Here is a 16004-nt window from a genome sequence, read left to right on the forward strand (position 1 = left end):
CTGCTGTTTCACTTGCGTTAACCTGAGTCAGAACGCTAGGTGATATATTTGACAGCAAATAACTTAGAACCTGCTGGTCCTGAGCTCGCCACAGCGCATAGGCCGGGTTCGGCTTCTTCTCTTCCTTGCCGTCGGCTCCCTTGATGATGATCTCTGCATCAGGAGCCTTGTTTGCTCCGGTGAGGTAGTCTTCAAGCATGGCACCGCACACGGCAGACTTCACTTGCGCTTTCCATGAGGCGAAGTTTGTCTTCGTGAGCTTCTCAGCCACGGTGAGTCCTGCGAGCGGATTGATGTTGGCGGTCGAAGAAGAACTCGCCATGGCAGGAGCAGATCTACACGATGAACTCTAGTGTTTGTTGGCTCTGATACCATGTGAGATGAATCAGAGGGCAGATGGAGGAACGCCGGCCCTGATCTTAGGTGCCAGGCGGATGCGTGTTGAATCTATATATTGATTGGAAAAGCCCCAACCGTGGCATACAAATAGGTGTACACATATCACAGTCCGTAACTCAAGGAGCTATATTTGGTAGCCTATAATTACATGACATTCTATTCTCAATGAGATCCTAAAAGTCCGGACTGTTCTCTGTATACACAGTTTGTTACACAAGGCAAGATACGCACAGCAGATTCTTCTAGAACTCTTTCATCTAACAATGCCCACATGATCATCATGAGCTAGCTGATGGAACTGAAGGAGCAATACTACTCTACCGCTGCGCCCTAGCTACCTCTCCCCCCTCCGTTCGGGAATGCTGGCAAATTATCACCTGATCACTTGCCGTGGGGAGCAAAACTTTCCCTAAATCGCTTGCTCAGTCTTTACATATATAGGGCACTCGATCATCACCCTGCTGGGCCCGTCACTTACATTTTTGTCCTTGTGGTTGTGGGGCTCCTGAGGTCTGAACTTGCATTGCTTGGATATGACGATTTGCATGCGACTTTGATCTGGGAGTACTGGTGCTTGTACAGTTGTACTTCAGCTTACAGGCATGCATGCAGTAGGCAAATGGTGTCCGATCCTGTCCTCAGAGAAATCATGACCATGCTGGGTCCATGGCCATAAACGAATTTACAGACTGCTCCAATTAGATGCCCAACGACCTTAGTTATTCTGCTGCAGATCTTGAACTAGTAGTAGTCCAATAAGAGACGTAACCTAAGCTTTGTCAGGGACAAAAAAAAAAGAAAATGAATAAAAGCTTACTCTGGCTTTTGTATTTTGCTTTCTGGCAGCTAATCGATCTAGTTTTATGATTTCTAAATGCAGACTTTATTATTATTGGTCTCCGACAGCATCAGCGAAGTTGGCAGTGCGTGCATGTGATGGTTTCCATTTCTTTTCTTTCTGACGCCGAATAATATTTCCTGAAACTCTATTGGGATTTGATCCGTTCCCCTATTGCCATGTCTAGGTACGTAGCTTCTCAAGTAAGAACAGCCAAGAGCAAAGTCGGGTTCAGTTAACCTTTACTGCTGTGTTGTGCAGTGCTGCTTACACTTCAATCTTCTCTATGTATGTTGTAAAAAAGGAGGTGCAAAATAATTGTAATAGCCTTTTTGGCAAATGAAATTAAGTTTAAATAATTATGTATAATAGAAGCATGCATTGATCCCCCACACGAAATTGTTGTAAAACTTAAATTTCTTCCCTTCCAACTTAGATTAAAATGAAAAGCAGGAAGACAAAAAATGAAAGCGGCTAAACAAACTCCAAAGTTACGAAATGTGGTTCCACCAAACATGATTATCTCAATCTAGGACAATGTCAAACCACATATCACTAGTACTTTCTCAAGTAAAAAATGTCACTTTCACATACATCGTCCATATCCTTTATTTAAGCTTTGTTATATCAGTGACATCTTCTAAATTATTTGGAAGTGTAGTCTAACAAGATCGAGAATATCAAAAACTTGCAAATTACAATATTATTTCATAAACATATCAAAGTAGGGAGCTCTCTCGTTATAATGAAGGTCTCAGTGTTCAGAATTATGCTTTGATGTTTTCTTGATGATGATGATGTCTGAAACAAGGATGTTTTTCACTGCACATACCGTGTTATAGCACGAACTCGACCAGGAGGCTGGAACCACAGATTTGTCCCAGCTTGTATGTGAACGATCAACAAGACTGGAAAAGTTGAGCATCCGAGAAGTACATATGCTTTGTTAAAGGAAGGTGAAGAGTGGTGGCATGACACCTCAGCATGCGCGTCTTCCAAATCTTTCTAGCCCCAACCCTTTCTCCACTGCTACTAGCTGGTCACCCCCTTGCTTGCGCGTGTGAACAGCCCAGCGCAGCGCTTGCCCTTTCCCACTCGAGCTCCTCGACGACACTATAAATACCAGCCCACTTGCTCACGCATCACCCTCCCCCTCTCCCCGTCGAAGGCACGCACGGAGGAAGATCTAGCGCCGCGCGGCGAACAGTGATGGTGAAGAACACGAGCAATGGCGTCGCCACCGCGGCCGCCTTTTCGGACGACAACAAGGCCAGGCCGGAGAGCGGCGTAGGCGGCAAGTCGGCGGCGAGGCCGTACAAGGGGGTGCGGATGCGGAGCTGGGGGTCGTGGGTCTCGGAGGTCAGGGCGCCCAACCAGAAGCGCCGGATCTGGCTCGGCTCCTACGCCACGCCCGAGGCCGCGGCGCGCGCCTACGACGCCGCGCTGCTCTGCCTCAAGGGTTCCGGCGCCGTCCTCAACTTCCCCGCCGCCGCCTCGTCGCCGTCGTCGTCCTCCTCATCCTCCCCGCACCACGTCGATACCCGCCACTCGGACCCGGCGTCGTCGTCGGGCGCCATGTCACCGAGGTCCATCCAACGCGCGGCGGCCGCGGCCGCCGCGGCATTCGACGCGGGCCTCGGCGCCACCAGCGTCGACGACAGGTGCTCTTCAAGCGCCGGCGCGACCACACCGACATCTGCGGCATCTGCCTCTCTGTCAGTGTCAACGCTGTGCAGCGCCGATCACGTCCAGGAGCACACTACTACCTCGTCGTCCGCTGCGGCCAGCACCGGCTCGCCGGCCGAGGGGGACGAGCTGTGGACGGACCTGGATGCCTTCGCCTCGCCCAAGTTCATGGATCTGATGGCCGCCGGCGCCGCGCCGTTCTCGTCGGCGTGGGAGGATCCCGAGGACGACGGCGAGGTGATGAGGCTGTGGAGCTTCTGCTAAAGCCTATAGGGAGATCACGCCCTGTTCAGCAATACATTGTTCCACATTTTTCGTCTCCCCTGTCAGCACTGCAAGCTAGGTGCATGCATGCCTAGCGTTTACCAAAGATTCTTTCGTTTTTTTTATATAAGATCAAAAAGATAAGTTATATTTTTTTGTTCTGAACAGTAAGTGTGTGGATTGTTGAGCGAGCGAGAGCATTGGATACTTGCTAGATTTGCATCCATTTTTGTTAAATTATAGGCTTGGCGATTACTTAATGTAATCGGAAAGTGCTCGGAAGGACGCGCTTTGTGTCTCCTGGAAAGGCTTCGTGTTTAAGCAGTTTGCAGTTGCACGCTAGCTGTGCTGTGCAGCTGATCTATCTGATCCATCATAGTTTTTGGTGTTGTAAAGGTGAATTCACACCGATGCTTTCGATCTAGCTCGAATCTAGCGCTACCGTCGTTTTCCTTCCTTTCACATTAGGTTAAGTGCGTTGCGGTTAATGACACCCAATCTGTTCATTCAATGTCGTCTAACCTGTGTTGACAATGTGAAGAGGAAGAGTTGGTAATTTAAACGGGTCGTCTGTTCATCGGCAAAACTTCAGTCACAAACTCACACGTACACATTTGTTTACCACATGATATCGTCAAATAAAATTCTACTCCGGCGAAGTCCGATCCGGTGACGACGCAGGACCAACCGGCCAAAGAAAAGACAACGTACATGGTACTGCTTCATAGATAGCAGCCTAGCTAGCACATTCCATGTTACTATGAGATAATCTAATGTATTTGCCGTGACCAATAATTTGTTGAGCAAGTCCTTGTTTAGGATAAACAAACATCGGATTGTTCACGTCGGCAAGTGTTCAAACAAACTAGGAGGTACACGCGTCCGTTCTGGAGCATTTGAATCGAATGGTGTTTGAATTGACTACGCAGCAATTGGGGGGCTACAGGCAGAAGTGCGCATGTTCTGCACAGCTCAACAGAGGAGGAAAAGCATTGTTAATTTGTTGATGCGGTACTAACCTTTCGTAGATCTCGAGTTCTCGATTCTTCTCCCAGTGGATCCCCTATGATTGAGCCGACGAAATTGTACCATCGGAATCTACTTGACGGGTGGTAATCATCAATCAGCCTCCATAAAGTTAGCACAAGACACTCGGAACACTGCTATTAAAATTTGTAGAACCGAAACAGACAGCAAGTAGCAAGATAGTTACCTCATTCCGTGCATTGTGATACACTCGATACACACGGTGTCTAGTGGTCCGTGAATTATCGTGCTGATGTAGCATTTGGTTCGTGTCAGTACAACCGTTGAAATAGACATCGTGTACCTGAAAACAGCACGCAGTTATTTGTTTCATTGAGAAGATGGCAACAATTTTCTCCCAGGGGAAGGTCACCCCTAGCTGATACAACTGCAGCGGATGCGGGATCAAGAAGCACGGGCGGATGCCTCCATGGCCCACTAAGCTCATGGAATGTAAATGCTGGTATGAACTATCTTCACTTAAGAAATTCTAGTTACAAAAGTATTAGTTTTAAGGGAAAGAAAAGGAAGGTGTGTTCATCAAAAACAAACTTACAACAGAGCCAAGAACTACAATGCAATGAACATGCATTTGGATCTAAGAACAGCTTCGGCAGAATGGATTAATCTCCCACAATGCGGAATATCTGCATTCAAGCTTCCAGCATGCACATTTGTAGCTTGAAGAGTAGCTGCATACCGCTAAGGGAAACATGTACTCTGTTTCGTGGTCATTGTCAATTGTCATCTCGGGGTTTTCAAACTTCAGAGTACTTAACTCCTTGTATCCCCAATTCAGCTGGGCTTTTGACCATACAGGTCACGCATTCTCAGCTTGACGCAATGCTTCATCCTTCGTTACCTTCGGATCATCACTGGAGTCAACAGCGGTTTTCTGGGTCATTTGTTCAGATGCTTCCGTATGATGGTTTTCACTTGGAACGTCATCAGAAGTTTTACTAATTCCTTCACTGTTACCGCTATTATTTACCACACTATTCACATTCTCAGGCTCCTCAGATGCTACAAGATCAGACGATGTTTGACCACTCTGAGCAAGTGTGGTTTCAGGGCTCACACCCATACCTTGTGCAAGTGATACGTACCTAACTACTAGTTGCTTGTAAGAATTCAAGAGGCTTTCAACATCGGCAATGGTCAGGTCACCAGCCCGGGCAAATAGGTACGGGTACTCCTGGAACTTTTTGTTCAAGTCATCATCATTGAGGAGTTCAGTAGCTCCTCTCTTCTCTAAGTCAGAAACAGATAGCACCCGATCAACTGGTTTACCACCCACACTCACATCACTGTCCCTTCTCATGTCCTGTCCTGAGCCTTGGATGGGGTCTTTCAAGGATAAGCTAACATCAGAACTCCTATTAGCTTTAAGATTTTGTGATCTCCGCTCTTGGACATCAGGATTGGCTTGATTATCCTGGTTTTCTGAGTCAGCTGATAATCCCAACAAGCGCTCCCTTGCCCAATCCATCTTCCTTTGGAAATCTAGCTCATTCATAGACAGTGATTCCCCATCAATGTTCCATATGAAAGACTCAGCAGACAGTATGTTTGTAAAAAAGTACTGAGCCTCTGACACCAATCGTGTTTGCCGTCTATATCTCTGTATGTATAACAGATTTGAGTGCAGCTGTGGAGGATTAGCCTGCACTAAGAACATATGTGCTTAGTTATTATAATAATCCTGGGTGTGAAATAAATTGCATAAAATGATATACAGAAAAAAAATTGAAACCTGATACCTAACATTATAGTCCAGATGAGGAATCAAAATTATTAAAGCTAGACTCGAGGCCATATTTGACAATTACTATTTTAAGATAACCAAGCAATTCGCTAATGCTGAGTGAGACTTCTGCAGAAGAACACCACAGGATGGGATGGGGTGGGGCGTGGGAGTTACACTAACCTAGGAGGAATTAGCCAGCTTCATATTAATAAGCAACGTGCACCCAAATTCACCTCAATAAGGACTCGAACTTCTGTAGCCTGGGCATGCATCCACACCCTCCACCAACTGAGCTAGGTTCATTCCAGATCAACTTAAAACTATAATGGCACCTACACAAGATATCACCCCCAAAGTCTCTATTGAACATTTTGGCACAAAATTTTCATTATTATGTAGCTCAAGTGTTACTCCAGAGGCTCCTTTCTTGAAGGTAGATATTTTCTAGATCCTTATAAATACATAGTAGGTTTGTTATTGAAAGTATGATCATCATCCTTCAAAGCAAAGCTCAAGCACATTCTAACTAGAAGTTTCTGCGGTCAAACAATTGCATAATAAGTTCATAGGTATGCCAAGTTGATAACACAAGCTACAGCTGTGCAGATTGAAGGGAAAAGCACTGAGCAAAGAAAGGATGCACAGTACACCAACAGTTGGACGCACTAAGGGACACTCATGTGAGACAAGTCCCACAGATCAGACACAGTATGACCAACATCAAAACTTTGTCGATATTTTTCCAACATAAACTAAAGTCAAGTTAAATTCTACTGAACTGTCAAATTGGCATGTCCAAACTTGCCCGTGCAAGGGCAAGAGGGGCAATTTTTCTTCATCCAACACAGAACCGCAAATAAAAACAATACTGCTGACAACGTATACCTTTATGCAAAGGCTATTAACCATACCTTTATGGTAACATAGATGAGGACTGGAAGGAATTCATCGGCTCCTGGGGGGTTATCATTGGATACAATAGAAGCATTTAGCAGTAAGTTATTGATGACTTTACAGCAGTTTAGGATGCAAGAGAGCTTATCCCTTGGAGCCTTATACATATTTATCTTCTGCAGCTCCTTCTGTGCAAGCTGTACCAAAAGAAAACAAGGAAACAAAATAAAAAGGAAAGAAAGAAACAAAGAAAGGAGTATTAGTGAATTACACCAACATGACGAATGAATAGCAGTCATAAGGTCTATCTAAACAAATGGATTAGCCAGTACATAGAAGTATACATTTGTTAGCTCTAATTTGAATATTGGTAGATATGCTGACAATGGATCACACAAGTTCATATTCATTTAAAAAAATAAAAGGGTCTTCAACTACTCCTTGATAAGGTGGCTGGCAACAACAGGGAATTGAATGGCAAAAATGTGCAATGGCAGTGTAACAGAAGTGCAGCAAGACAATCAACGATATTACAAAATCCCAATAGCGAGGCAACTTATGCTTCATACCAGCCAAGATGTTTCATTCTGATACTCTGGTTTTATATCCAAGTTTTCAGGCCTTATAAACTGTTGTAGCAAAGACATTTTCTCAAAAAGCTCTTCATCACTCTTCACATCTTCTGGGACCGAAGCAAATACCCGATTAAACAGCTTTGTCATAACATATTTCTCAAGTCCCTAAAAGCACAGAGCAAACAATATTAAATGTTGTTATATGATACAAAGAGCAAATATTCCAGCACATACAACTGTACAAGGAAAATAAGTATACAGCAGAGTATTAGTCGGTGAATTTTAGCATGATGAATTAAAACAATTCAAGTGTAATATGCATGAAACTAGGTTAGAATGTCATCTGTTTGTATGAATATTGTACAATAGAATGATGGTAGAGTATTTGTATTAGTACTTGGCAATAGCATGTTGCCATTTACCACTGCTAATCTTACTCGAATTATAATAGAGCAGCATGGCTACTGTAACCTTTATGGCTGAAGTAAAGTTTCAGGACCAATTTTATTGTATTCAGAAGGAAAGAATTACCAAATTAGTACCTTTCAGAGTAATCAGATCAAGATATCATGATCAAAGCAGAGAAACTGCCTCTGCATTCATATACCTTGAGTACAGAAATTAATTGAGATAATTAACACAAGAACACACAGTGCAACCAACTCCAGTGGCAACTGTTTGGTCATGAGGTTAATTGGGAACAAAAGTCAAGTTCTTGTACCCAATCAATAAACCATGTGTGAGTTCAGTATAGTACTATCTGGCGAAAAGGATGGCCAAGTCCCAAGAGGATTCAAGAATCTAACAGACAATTCCCAGAGAAGTCTGTTTGTAAATAGTCCAACAGATCCTTGTAGGGGATTAGCAACACGATTTCATGGAAAACTACATGTTCCAAGAAAATTAAAATGTATCTCTGGCCAAATAGTATTTAGTGACAGTCCTGTTTCAAGTAAAGGCTACAGTACTCGTAAACTTTTAGGATACTCCCATGTGCTATTCTGTACTGAACCTGAAACTACTTTGTACTCTTTTTCTCCCAAAGTTGAGTTGCTGTCGCAGATTGGAGCATGATAGCTCAGAATTTAAATGCTTTTTGCAATGAACTTTCTTTGCAATAACAATGTCTGGGATTCTGGGTAACCCAATATTTACCAAGATGTACATGTCTCTACTCCTATGACATGAAGGAAGACATTTTATTTTGAACTGGATACTGGAGGATATAAGTGCTAGTGTGGAAAAGAGCCAAAACAGCGACTCCTCAATGTCATCCTGGAAACCTATACAAGGCACAACCGAAGAAATCAAGCTAAGGTAGCATGCCTGAAGTGGGTTGGTTACAGATGTAGACAACCAATGTACACTGAAGATTAATGTGCCCAAAAGGGCGAGATAATGATACAATTTTTTAAAACATGTTTGGTTCTTGCACTGTTGAGTGAGTGCTATTCTGCTTGGTAGAATGTTATCCCTTTGGCTGGGTGCTTTTGCCAGGTTTTTTACTGCATATGTGAGTCTCTGTCTGCTTGCTGTGGTATATGAATGCTGAAGATTGGTTTGCTCATATTTTCCATGTTTTCAAATCGTCTAGTCGAACCTAGTCGCCATGGGACTGATTAGACGACTAGTCGCGATTAGTCGTCGATCAGGCCGATTAGTCGAGCTTAGTCGGTCCTAGTCGTCTGCCTAGTCGTCCTATGTGTCCCAGGACCGATATGATATATGTACTACATATTACTTAATAAAAAGCAAGTATGAAGGCAACAATAATAGTCGATTTTTCACTTATTTGTGAGAGATGATTTGTGAACTGTCCAGAACTCTGTATTCCTGTCCCATAGTCCATATTCCTGTCTCTCAGCCTCTATATACCAAAAACCTAATGGGCCACCTTGCCAGCTCATCACCGGCCGAGGCCCACAACTCAAACAGCCCACAAAACAATCTCAAGTCTGATCGTTTTCCAACCTGATCGTGCGACTAATCGCGACTAGTCGGACGACTAGAAAACTAGTCGCCCAGACCTACTCGGTGTCCCTTATCGGGGTCACCGGACCGATAAGACTGACTAATCGCGATTAGTCGGACGACTAGATAACATGGCATATTTTCATCGTTATTTCTAAGTCATGTGTCTGTAAAAACAAATATACCGAACCCTGTCTCTGTATGCATACAAATGGAGTAGAAGCACTGCAGAATAACGAAATTACCTCACCAGCACTCTCAAGTTCTTCCTCTGAACTGCCAGCCCAAGGAGTGTGTGCTCTGAAAGCACCTTCCATGTTTTCCAAGAACTCTTGAACAGATGCACTATCATTCTCTGGATCAGGAGCTCTGTTCGAGAAAGTCAATATAAAGCTGTAGAACAAAACATAACTAAGTTAGAGAAAAACATTAAACAATAATATCTACATGAATGTCATGTATAATTGCTACCAGGTCTAGAAAGAAAACCATGGTATCTCAACTGCATACATTAGAATGATCAAGTATGCCCAATAGTTCAGGAAGCATTTATTCACAACTCTGGGCTTCTAGCATCATTCATAGCTTATGCTCAATTAGTAATATATACTTCATCCAATCACAAATATGAGTCCATCTAGGTTTTTCCTAAGTCAAATCTTTTCAATTTTGGTTAGCAAAATATATTTAAAATATTATCTTAAATGGAAATAATTACATGCTATGGAAGTATTTTTCATAGTGAACGTAAATCTTGTGCTGTCAATCTATATAAATTTTAGTATTCATAGTCCAAGTAAAAAAAGTTTGACTTAGGACAAACATAGATGGGCTTATGTTTACGGTCGGAGGAAATACTCAAATATGATTACTACGGCACAGCTCAAGTCAAGTTCAATTTTGTAGCTGTAGCAGGTACTATGGATAAATTCAGTACTCTAAGCCTAATAGGGATTTATCCTGAAAAAAATCACCAATTAAACAAGCACATTAAACTCCATATGTGTGTTCAATGTAGATACTCCGGTATATTCTACTCAGATCTAGCGGCAGTCTATCTTAGCTGAAACCTACCAAAAAAAAAACAAGTTTCCTCTACATATGATACACCTCAATGCATAACTATTTCACATCGACGAACATCTTGGTACAATATTGCAGGCCGTGTGTCCATCCAAGTACAGTAGGCCTGACCCCCAGAGGTGACATGGAGAGGAATGCCATGAAATTCAGCTCGAACCTACACAAATGGAGGTTGCAGCCTAAATAGCAAACCTAGGTGGCCATGCCCAAACCCCTACAAGCTCGCTAACACCATGGGCTGACATTCCGAAGGGCACAGCAACCAAATCCCCTACGATGCTGCTCAAGGAGCCCCGAATTTCCACTACGCTTGAACAATCTCCCACCTCGCAGTACTTAGTCCCATTCGCGCCGCCAGAGCTGAGCCCACGGAAATATGCTTCGCCTCGGATCTCACCACCTACGAACCCACATAAACCCAATTTCACCCATGGGAATGATGAGGGGCGGAGGCGGGGGCGGGGGCGGGAGAGGGGGGGACTAGAGCTGACCTCTTGATGGACCTGACGAACTCGGCGGCGGAGGGCTGGCGCATGCGCTCGAGGAAGTCGTGCCAGGCCAGCGGCGCCGTCGAGGACCCGAAGGCGTCGCCGCCGCCCTCCATCGTCGCCGGATCAGGGGTGCCCGGGAACCGACAGTTGAGATCAGCGGATTGCTGGGTTCTGTGGAGGGTGTAGAGGGGAGGAAGTCAAGGGACTCGAGGGTCGCCGTAGATGGACCGACACCGCGGCGATTTTCTGTACTGGTCGGAGTCGGAATCGCCGAGGCTCTGTTGGGGGCAAAGATGGCCGATGGGATACAAGTTTTTTATTTTTTCAACTGATGAATTGAGTAACTATACTAAATTGAGTAACTATACTAAAGGGCCAAGATTTGGGGCATTCTTGTGAGTCGTGGCCCACGCGGGGCCCGTGCACTGTTCATGCGAGTCCCACATACTATTCACGTGGGACCCACGTGGGGCCCACGTACTATTCAGGCGGGACCCACGTGGGACCCATGTATTTTTCAGGCGGGGCCCATGTGGGGCCCACGATTCGATTAAGTTAGTCTCTTTATCTTAAAAAAATATTTTCCTTCTATTATTTGTTGAGTAACTATACTAAAGGGCCAAGATTTGGGGCATTCTTGTGAGTCGTGGCCCCACGCGGGGCCCGTGCACTGTTCATGCGAGTCCCACATACTATTCACGTGGGACCCACGTGGGGCCCACGTACTATTCAGGCGGGACCCACGTGGGACCCACGTATTATTCAGGCGGGACCCACATGGGACCCATGTATTTTTCAGGCGGGGCCCATGTGGGGCCCACGATTCTATTAAGTTAGTCTCTTTATCTTAAAAAAATATTTTCCTTCTATTATTTGACAATACAAAATATATTTAACTACTTCCTACATACAAAAATAATAACTAAACTTTGTATACTACATTTACATGTGGTAGTTGTACTACTTCTTGGGTTTTGATTTCACTCCGTAAACCCACAAAATATAATTAAACTGTCCATTCATTTCTAATCTTACTTTTTTCCCTACTAAAGTAATTGAGTAACTATACTAAAGGGCCAAGATTTGGGGCATTCTTGTGAGTCGTGGCCCCACGCGGGGCCCGTGCACTGTTCATGCTAGTCCCACATACTATTCACGTGGGACCCACGTGGGGCCCACGTACTATTCAGGCGGGACCCATGTGGGACCCACATATTATTCAGGCGGGACCCACATGGGACCCATGTATTTTTCAGGCGGGGCCCATGTGGGGCCCACGATTCTATTAAGTTAGTCTCTTTATCTTAAAAAAAATAACTATACTAAAGGGCCAAGATTTGGGGCATTCTTGTGAGTCATGGCCCCACGGGGCCCGTGCACTGTTCATGCGGGTCCCACATACTATTCACGTGGGACCCACGTGGGGCCCACGTACTATTCAGGCGGGACCCACGTATTATTCAGGCGGGACCCACATGGGACCCATGTATTTTTCAGGCGGGGCCCATGTGGGGCCCACGATTCTATTAAGTTAGTCTCTTTATCTTAAAAAAATATTTTCCTTCTATTATTTGACAATACAAAATATATTTAACTACTTCCTACATACAAAAATAATAACTAAACTTTGTATACTACATTTACATGTGGTAGTTGTACTACTTCTTGGGTTTTGATTTCACTCCGTAAACCCACAAAATATAATTAAACTGTCCATTCATTTCTAATCTTACTTTTTTCCCTACTAAAGTAATTAAACTATACCTACTTACACAAAAAAAAATTCCTAAGAAAAAAATTACATGTACCTCTATACTACAATGCTTGAGATTGGCGCGCTCTCAGACACAAAACTACTATGCCGCTTTACTGTAATTTTTAGATCTAATTCAATACATCAATACGATGTTGCTTCGAACATAGTAACGGATAATATCTTTCTATTAATATTTTAGGTCCACGTTTTTTTATAGGCGCGCGTAGCGCGCCAACCTGACTAGTAAAGTTCTAGTTTCAACTGTAAATCTTAAAAAATGTCCAAAACAATGAGGTCTAAAAAAAGATCAAAATATTCTAGGCTTACGATCTAATTTTTTTATGGTACTAGTTAAATGCCCGTGCGTTGTTACGAGTGATAAAAATTCATCATAACAATATCACAATTAGAATCGACAAGCACCAAGTATTGAACTTTAACCCTACCTCATGCTTCGGAGCAACTAATATTGGTACACTGCAGCGAAATATAGTCGAGCATATCAGCTAAGCATTGGTTTAGCTTATTGTCCCACCCTACAAGCAAAAAAGTCCGTGTTACACTAATGTCTGGTCCAATTATCTATTGAAATATAGTCAGCGCTTCTCGTTTTTCTTTTCCTTTTTGTATAGGTTGTGATTGTTATAAACTATAGTTTTTTAATCATGGGTTTGATGGAGATGTTCTGCCAACTATAATGCAATTTTCTTATGTCCTCAACACACCAAATAATCCATGCTCTTTGAATTGGCTTTGGAACATAGCTCAGACAATGTTAATTGTGAGATCAAAATCCTATTTTGTTAGGATTTTTTTCTACTCGACAACTTGGAGCACATGAGTCCTTATGTTATTGCATCACACATATTTTAGATTAACAAAAGCAGAAAGGGTGAATATAACATTTTAGACAGCAATTGAAATTCCTAAAATCTCGTATCCGCGGCCCATGAACTTCAAACACACCAAGAGCACCATTGGCATCAAAAGCAAAACTTTTTCACGCGTTTCATCAGAATTTTCTGCACCAGAAGCCTCTGCAAATAAGAATAGATCTTGTCATCTCATAGTATAGAGTTCGGAATTTCTCTTCAATAAGACAATTTAAAAAAAAGATTAACAAGGCAATCTATTCTGTTTATATAATTTTGCCAGTTGAAAACTGCACCTAATGATCGCTCCTTGGAGGTTGATACTGCTTTGATGATGCATTTTGACCTGGGCGAGGTGCAGCTGGAAGTGTCCATTCTAACACTGTAAAAGGATACACAAGCTACTTAATGATATATTATAGTGCCTGTGCTAACGATACAGTGATGCAAGATAATTAGCTGTATACCATCTTGGAAGTAATGGTTTGTGAAAAACTCGTGGACCAGATAATTAGCTACAGAGTATAAAAAATGCCCAATTTCATATGGTGAATTGTATGTTTAAGAGGCCAAGAAGTGTAACTCCAAATGAAATAAAAATAAGTAGCACCAGGACTCACCTCTTTCACTCAGAACAGTCCATATCTGGATAGTTTTTTTTAAAAAAAAAAGTCTCCCCAGTTGGACAAAACTGAAATGAAAATGTGACTAACAAAAGAAAACTAACTACAGGATTTGAGTATCTTTTAAGGAAGGTGGGATTGTATGCTCACCCTAAAGAACTCATACACATGGTATTCGGATACTGTGTGATTCCAAGAATAACGATCAGCAATAATTTTGTTCAGTCCTCCAAAAAAGCTTCCAAGAACTGCAACAAGATACAGAAAACAAGATAGTAAGGAAAGATCAATTATAAGAAATAGTAGCTTGCTCGAGCTAACTGTTGGACCAAGGATAAAGGCCCCCACCCCTCCCACTATAACACCTGGGTTTTATGGTCGGGTTGGCTAGGTGGGGCGCTCTAACTTGGTATCAGAGCCGAGATCCTGGGTTCGATTCCTCCCGGCCACGCATTTCCGCTGCGCGATTTCCCCTGCGTCTCTCGTGTGCTGAGACCTGTTGCGGGCTACGCCGGGCACTAGAACTTGCTGCGGGCTACGCCAGCCTCGCATGCCGTAGGGGGAATGTTGGACCAAGGATAAAGGCCCCCACCCCTCCCACTATAATACCTGGGTTTTATGGTCGGGTTGGCTAGGTGGGGCGCTCTAACTCTAACGCTTCATCCATGGTAACTTTGTTCTCTAGAAAAAACTGAATGCAGAAATATCAGCTCTTCCCCTCCCAACTCATAATTTGCTCAGACCAACCCGAAGCATGTAGCAACCCACAGGCAATACTAAAATGACTAAGTCTATTTGAAAGTAGTAATCTATGCTTGAAACTGCACAAAATGGATGCGCAGAGGGAAGGGTTCAGGTAGTATATATCAATGTTTGCTCCATTATAACATGGCAAAATCTACAGTTTCACAATTATTCTAGCTGTGGATTGGCAATGGTCACATATATTGAGAAGAGCCCTGTTATAATGGAGCAAACTCAAGAGAATGTGAACAGTTGCCATTTTGAGCCGTACTGCCTTGGGTCTTGACAGAAGAAGAAATGACCATTCACAGTGCAAGTGAATGTACCACTGACATAAAACTTAGCCTACCATCAGTTAGAATTACCTCAATGAACTTCTGCAGGTTGGTTCTGCCCTTTGTGATGTCGTAGTTCTTAATGTTTTGAAAGAATATCTGAAACCTTCTGATAAATGGCACATATGCTATGTCCACATGTGAGGAATCACGACAATACCACATGTCAACTGTGGTCCACAACTCTATCAAATAATTGACTTTGAACCAAACTGCAGGGAGGAATTGTTCCTTGAGTTCAGCCACATACCAGAATGAAATGACCGAGGAGGAATGGTCCGTCGTTATATTTCCCCTGGGCCTCTTCTATTTTATCCAGAGCAGCAACTGGAATCAAGGATCCGCATGTGAAAATTAGCATATTATACAACATAAAAACATTTTCAAACAAGTCAAACACGCGAAGTATTTTGTTAACAGTTTCGTCGGACACATCTTCCTTAGAGACTATAGATGAGTATTGCTATGTTAAATGTTGGAAATATGCTCTAGAGGCAATCATATTTTCTTGTATTCATGATTAATAAAGTGTTCCTTGAATATCCATGGATGACAAATTGTATTGATTAATGCTTATGTGAAGTATTTGTGAAACTCTTTACTTGTATGGATATTCTAAAGTGTTCCTAGTCGGAGTTCATGTAAGGACACACATGAATATTAGACTAGCACATGTATTAGTTGATTGACTACGTTTCAC

General features: G+C 43.0%; 2 protein-coding genes and 1 long non-coding RNA gene across 5 annotated transcripts; 1 reads left to right on the forward strand and 2 right to left on the reverse strand.

Moving 5' to 3' along the window:
* The first annotated feature begins 2290 nt into the window (after window positions 1–2290).
* On the forward strand, window positions 2291–3560 carry LOC120648849 (ethylene-responsive transcription factor ERF014-like). The gene has a single exon (XM_039925499.1). The coding sequence runs from the start codon at window positions 2447–2449 to the stop codon at window positions 3185–3187; it is 741 nt and encodes a 246-aa protein (XP_039781433.1). The 5' UTR covers window positions 2291–2446; the 3' UTR covers window positions 3188–3560.
* Window positions 3561–4636: 1076 nt separating this feature from the next.
* On the reverse strand, window positions 4637–13196 carry LOC120652931 (vacuolar protein sorting-associated protein 9A-like). Of its 3 annotated transcripts, XM_039930882.1 has the most exons (6): window positions 10975–11264; window positions 10810–10883; window positions 9646–9793; window positions 7424–7594; window positions 6872–7051; window positions 4637–5876 (listed from the first exon to the last, which is right to left on the reverse strand). In XM_039930882.1, exons 2-6 carry the CDS (start codon window positions 10827–10829, stop codon window positions 5034–5036), a joined length of 1362 nt encoding a protein of 453 aa, XP_039786816.1. In that variant the 5' UTR covers window positions 10830–10883; window positions 10975–11264; the 3' UTR covers window positions 4637–5033. The 3 variants fall into 3 exon arrangements, with proteins under 3 accessions (XP_039786816.1, XP_039786817.1, XP_039786815.1); XM_039930883.1 differs by lacking the exons at window positions 10810–10883; window positions 10975–11264 and adding an exon at window positions 13177–13196; XM_039930881.1 differs by lacking the exon at window positions 10810–10883 and having other exon boundaries at window positions 10975–11316.
* A 1070-nt stretch (window positions 13197–14266) lies between these two features.
* On the reverse strand, window positions 14267–15715 carry LOC120652932. Its single transcript, XR_005666693.1, has 2 exons — window positions 15335–15715; window positions 14267–14473 (listed from the first exon to the last, which is right to left on the reverse strand). It is a non-coding gene; the product is annotated as an uncharacterized LOC120652932 (long non-coding RNA).
* Between the last annotated feature and the right edge of the window lie 289 nt (window positions 15716–16004).

This window comes from Panicum virgatum, chromosome 9K (genome assembly GCF_016808335.1).
Source record: "Panicum virgatum strain AP13 chromosome 9K, P.virgatum_v5, whole genome shotgun sequence".
Lineage (NCBI taxonomy): Eukaryota > Viridiplantae > Streptophyta > Magnoliopsida > Poales > Poaceae > Panicum > Panicum virgatum.

Bases quoted from the DNA above. Each gene is read 5' to 3' on its own strand.
- LOC120648849 (XM_039925499.1), top strand. From the start codon at position 2,447: ATGGTGAAGAACACGAGCAATGGCGTCGCCACCGCGGCCGCCTTTTCG.
- LOC120652931 (XM_039930881.1), bottom strand. From the start codon at position 11,087: ATGGAGGGCGGCGGCGACGCCTTCGGGTCCTCGACGGCGCCGCTGGCC. The intron at 7,052-7,423 runs GTATGAAGCATA...CTTTTGGTACAG, and splicing joins AGAATGAAACATCTTGGCTG to CTTGCACAGAAGGAGCTGCA. The intron at 5,877-6,871 runs GTATGGTTAATA...TTCTTAGTGCAG, and splicing joins TCATCTATGTTACCATAAAG to GCTAATCCTCCACAGCTGCA.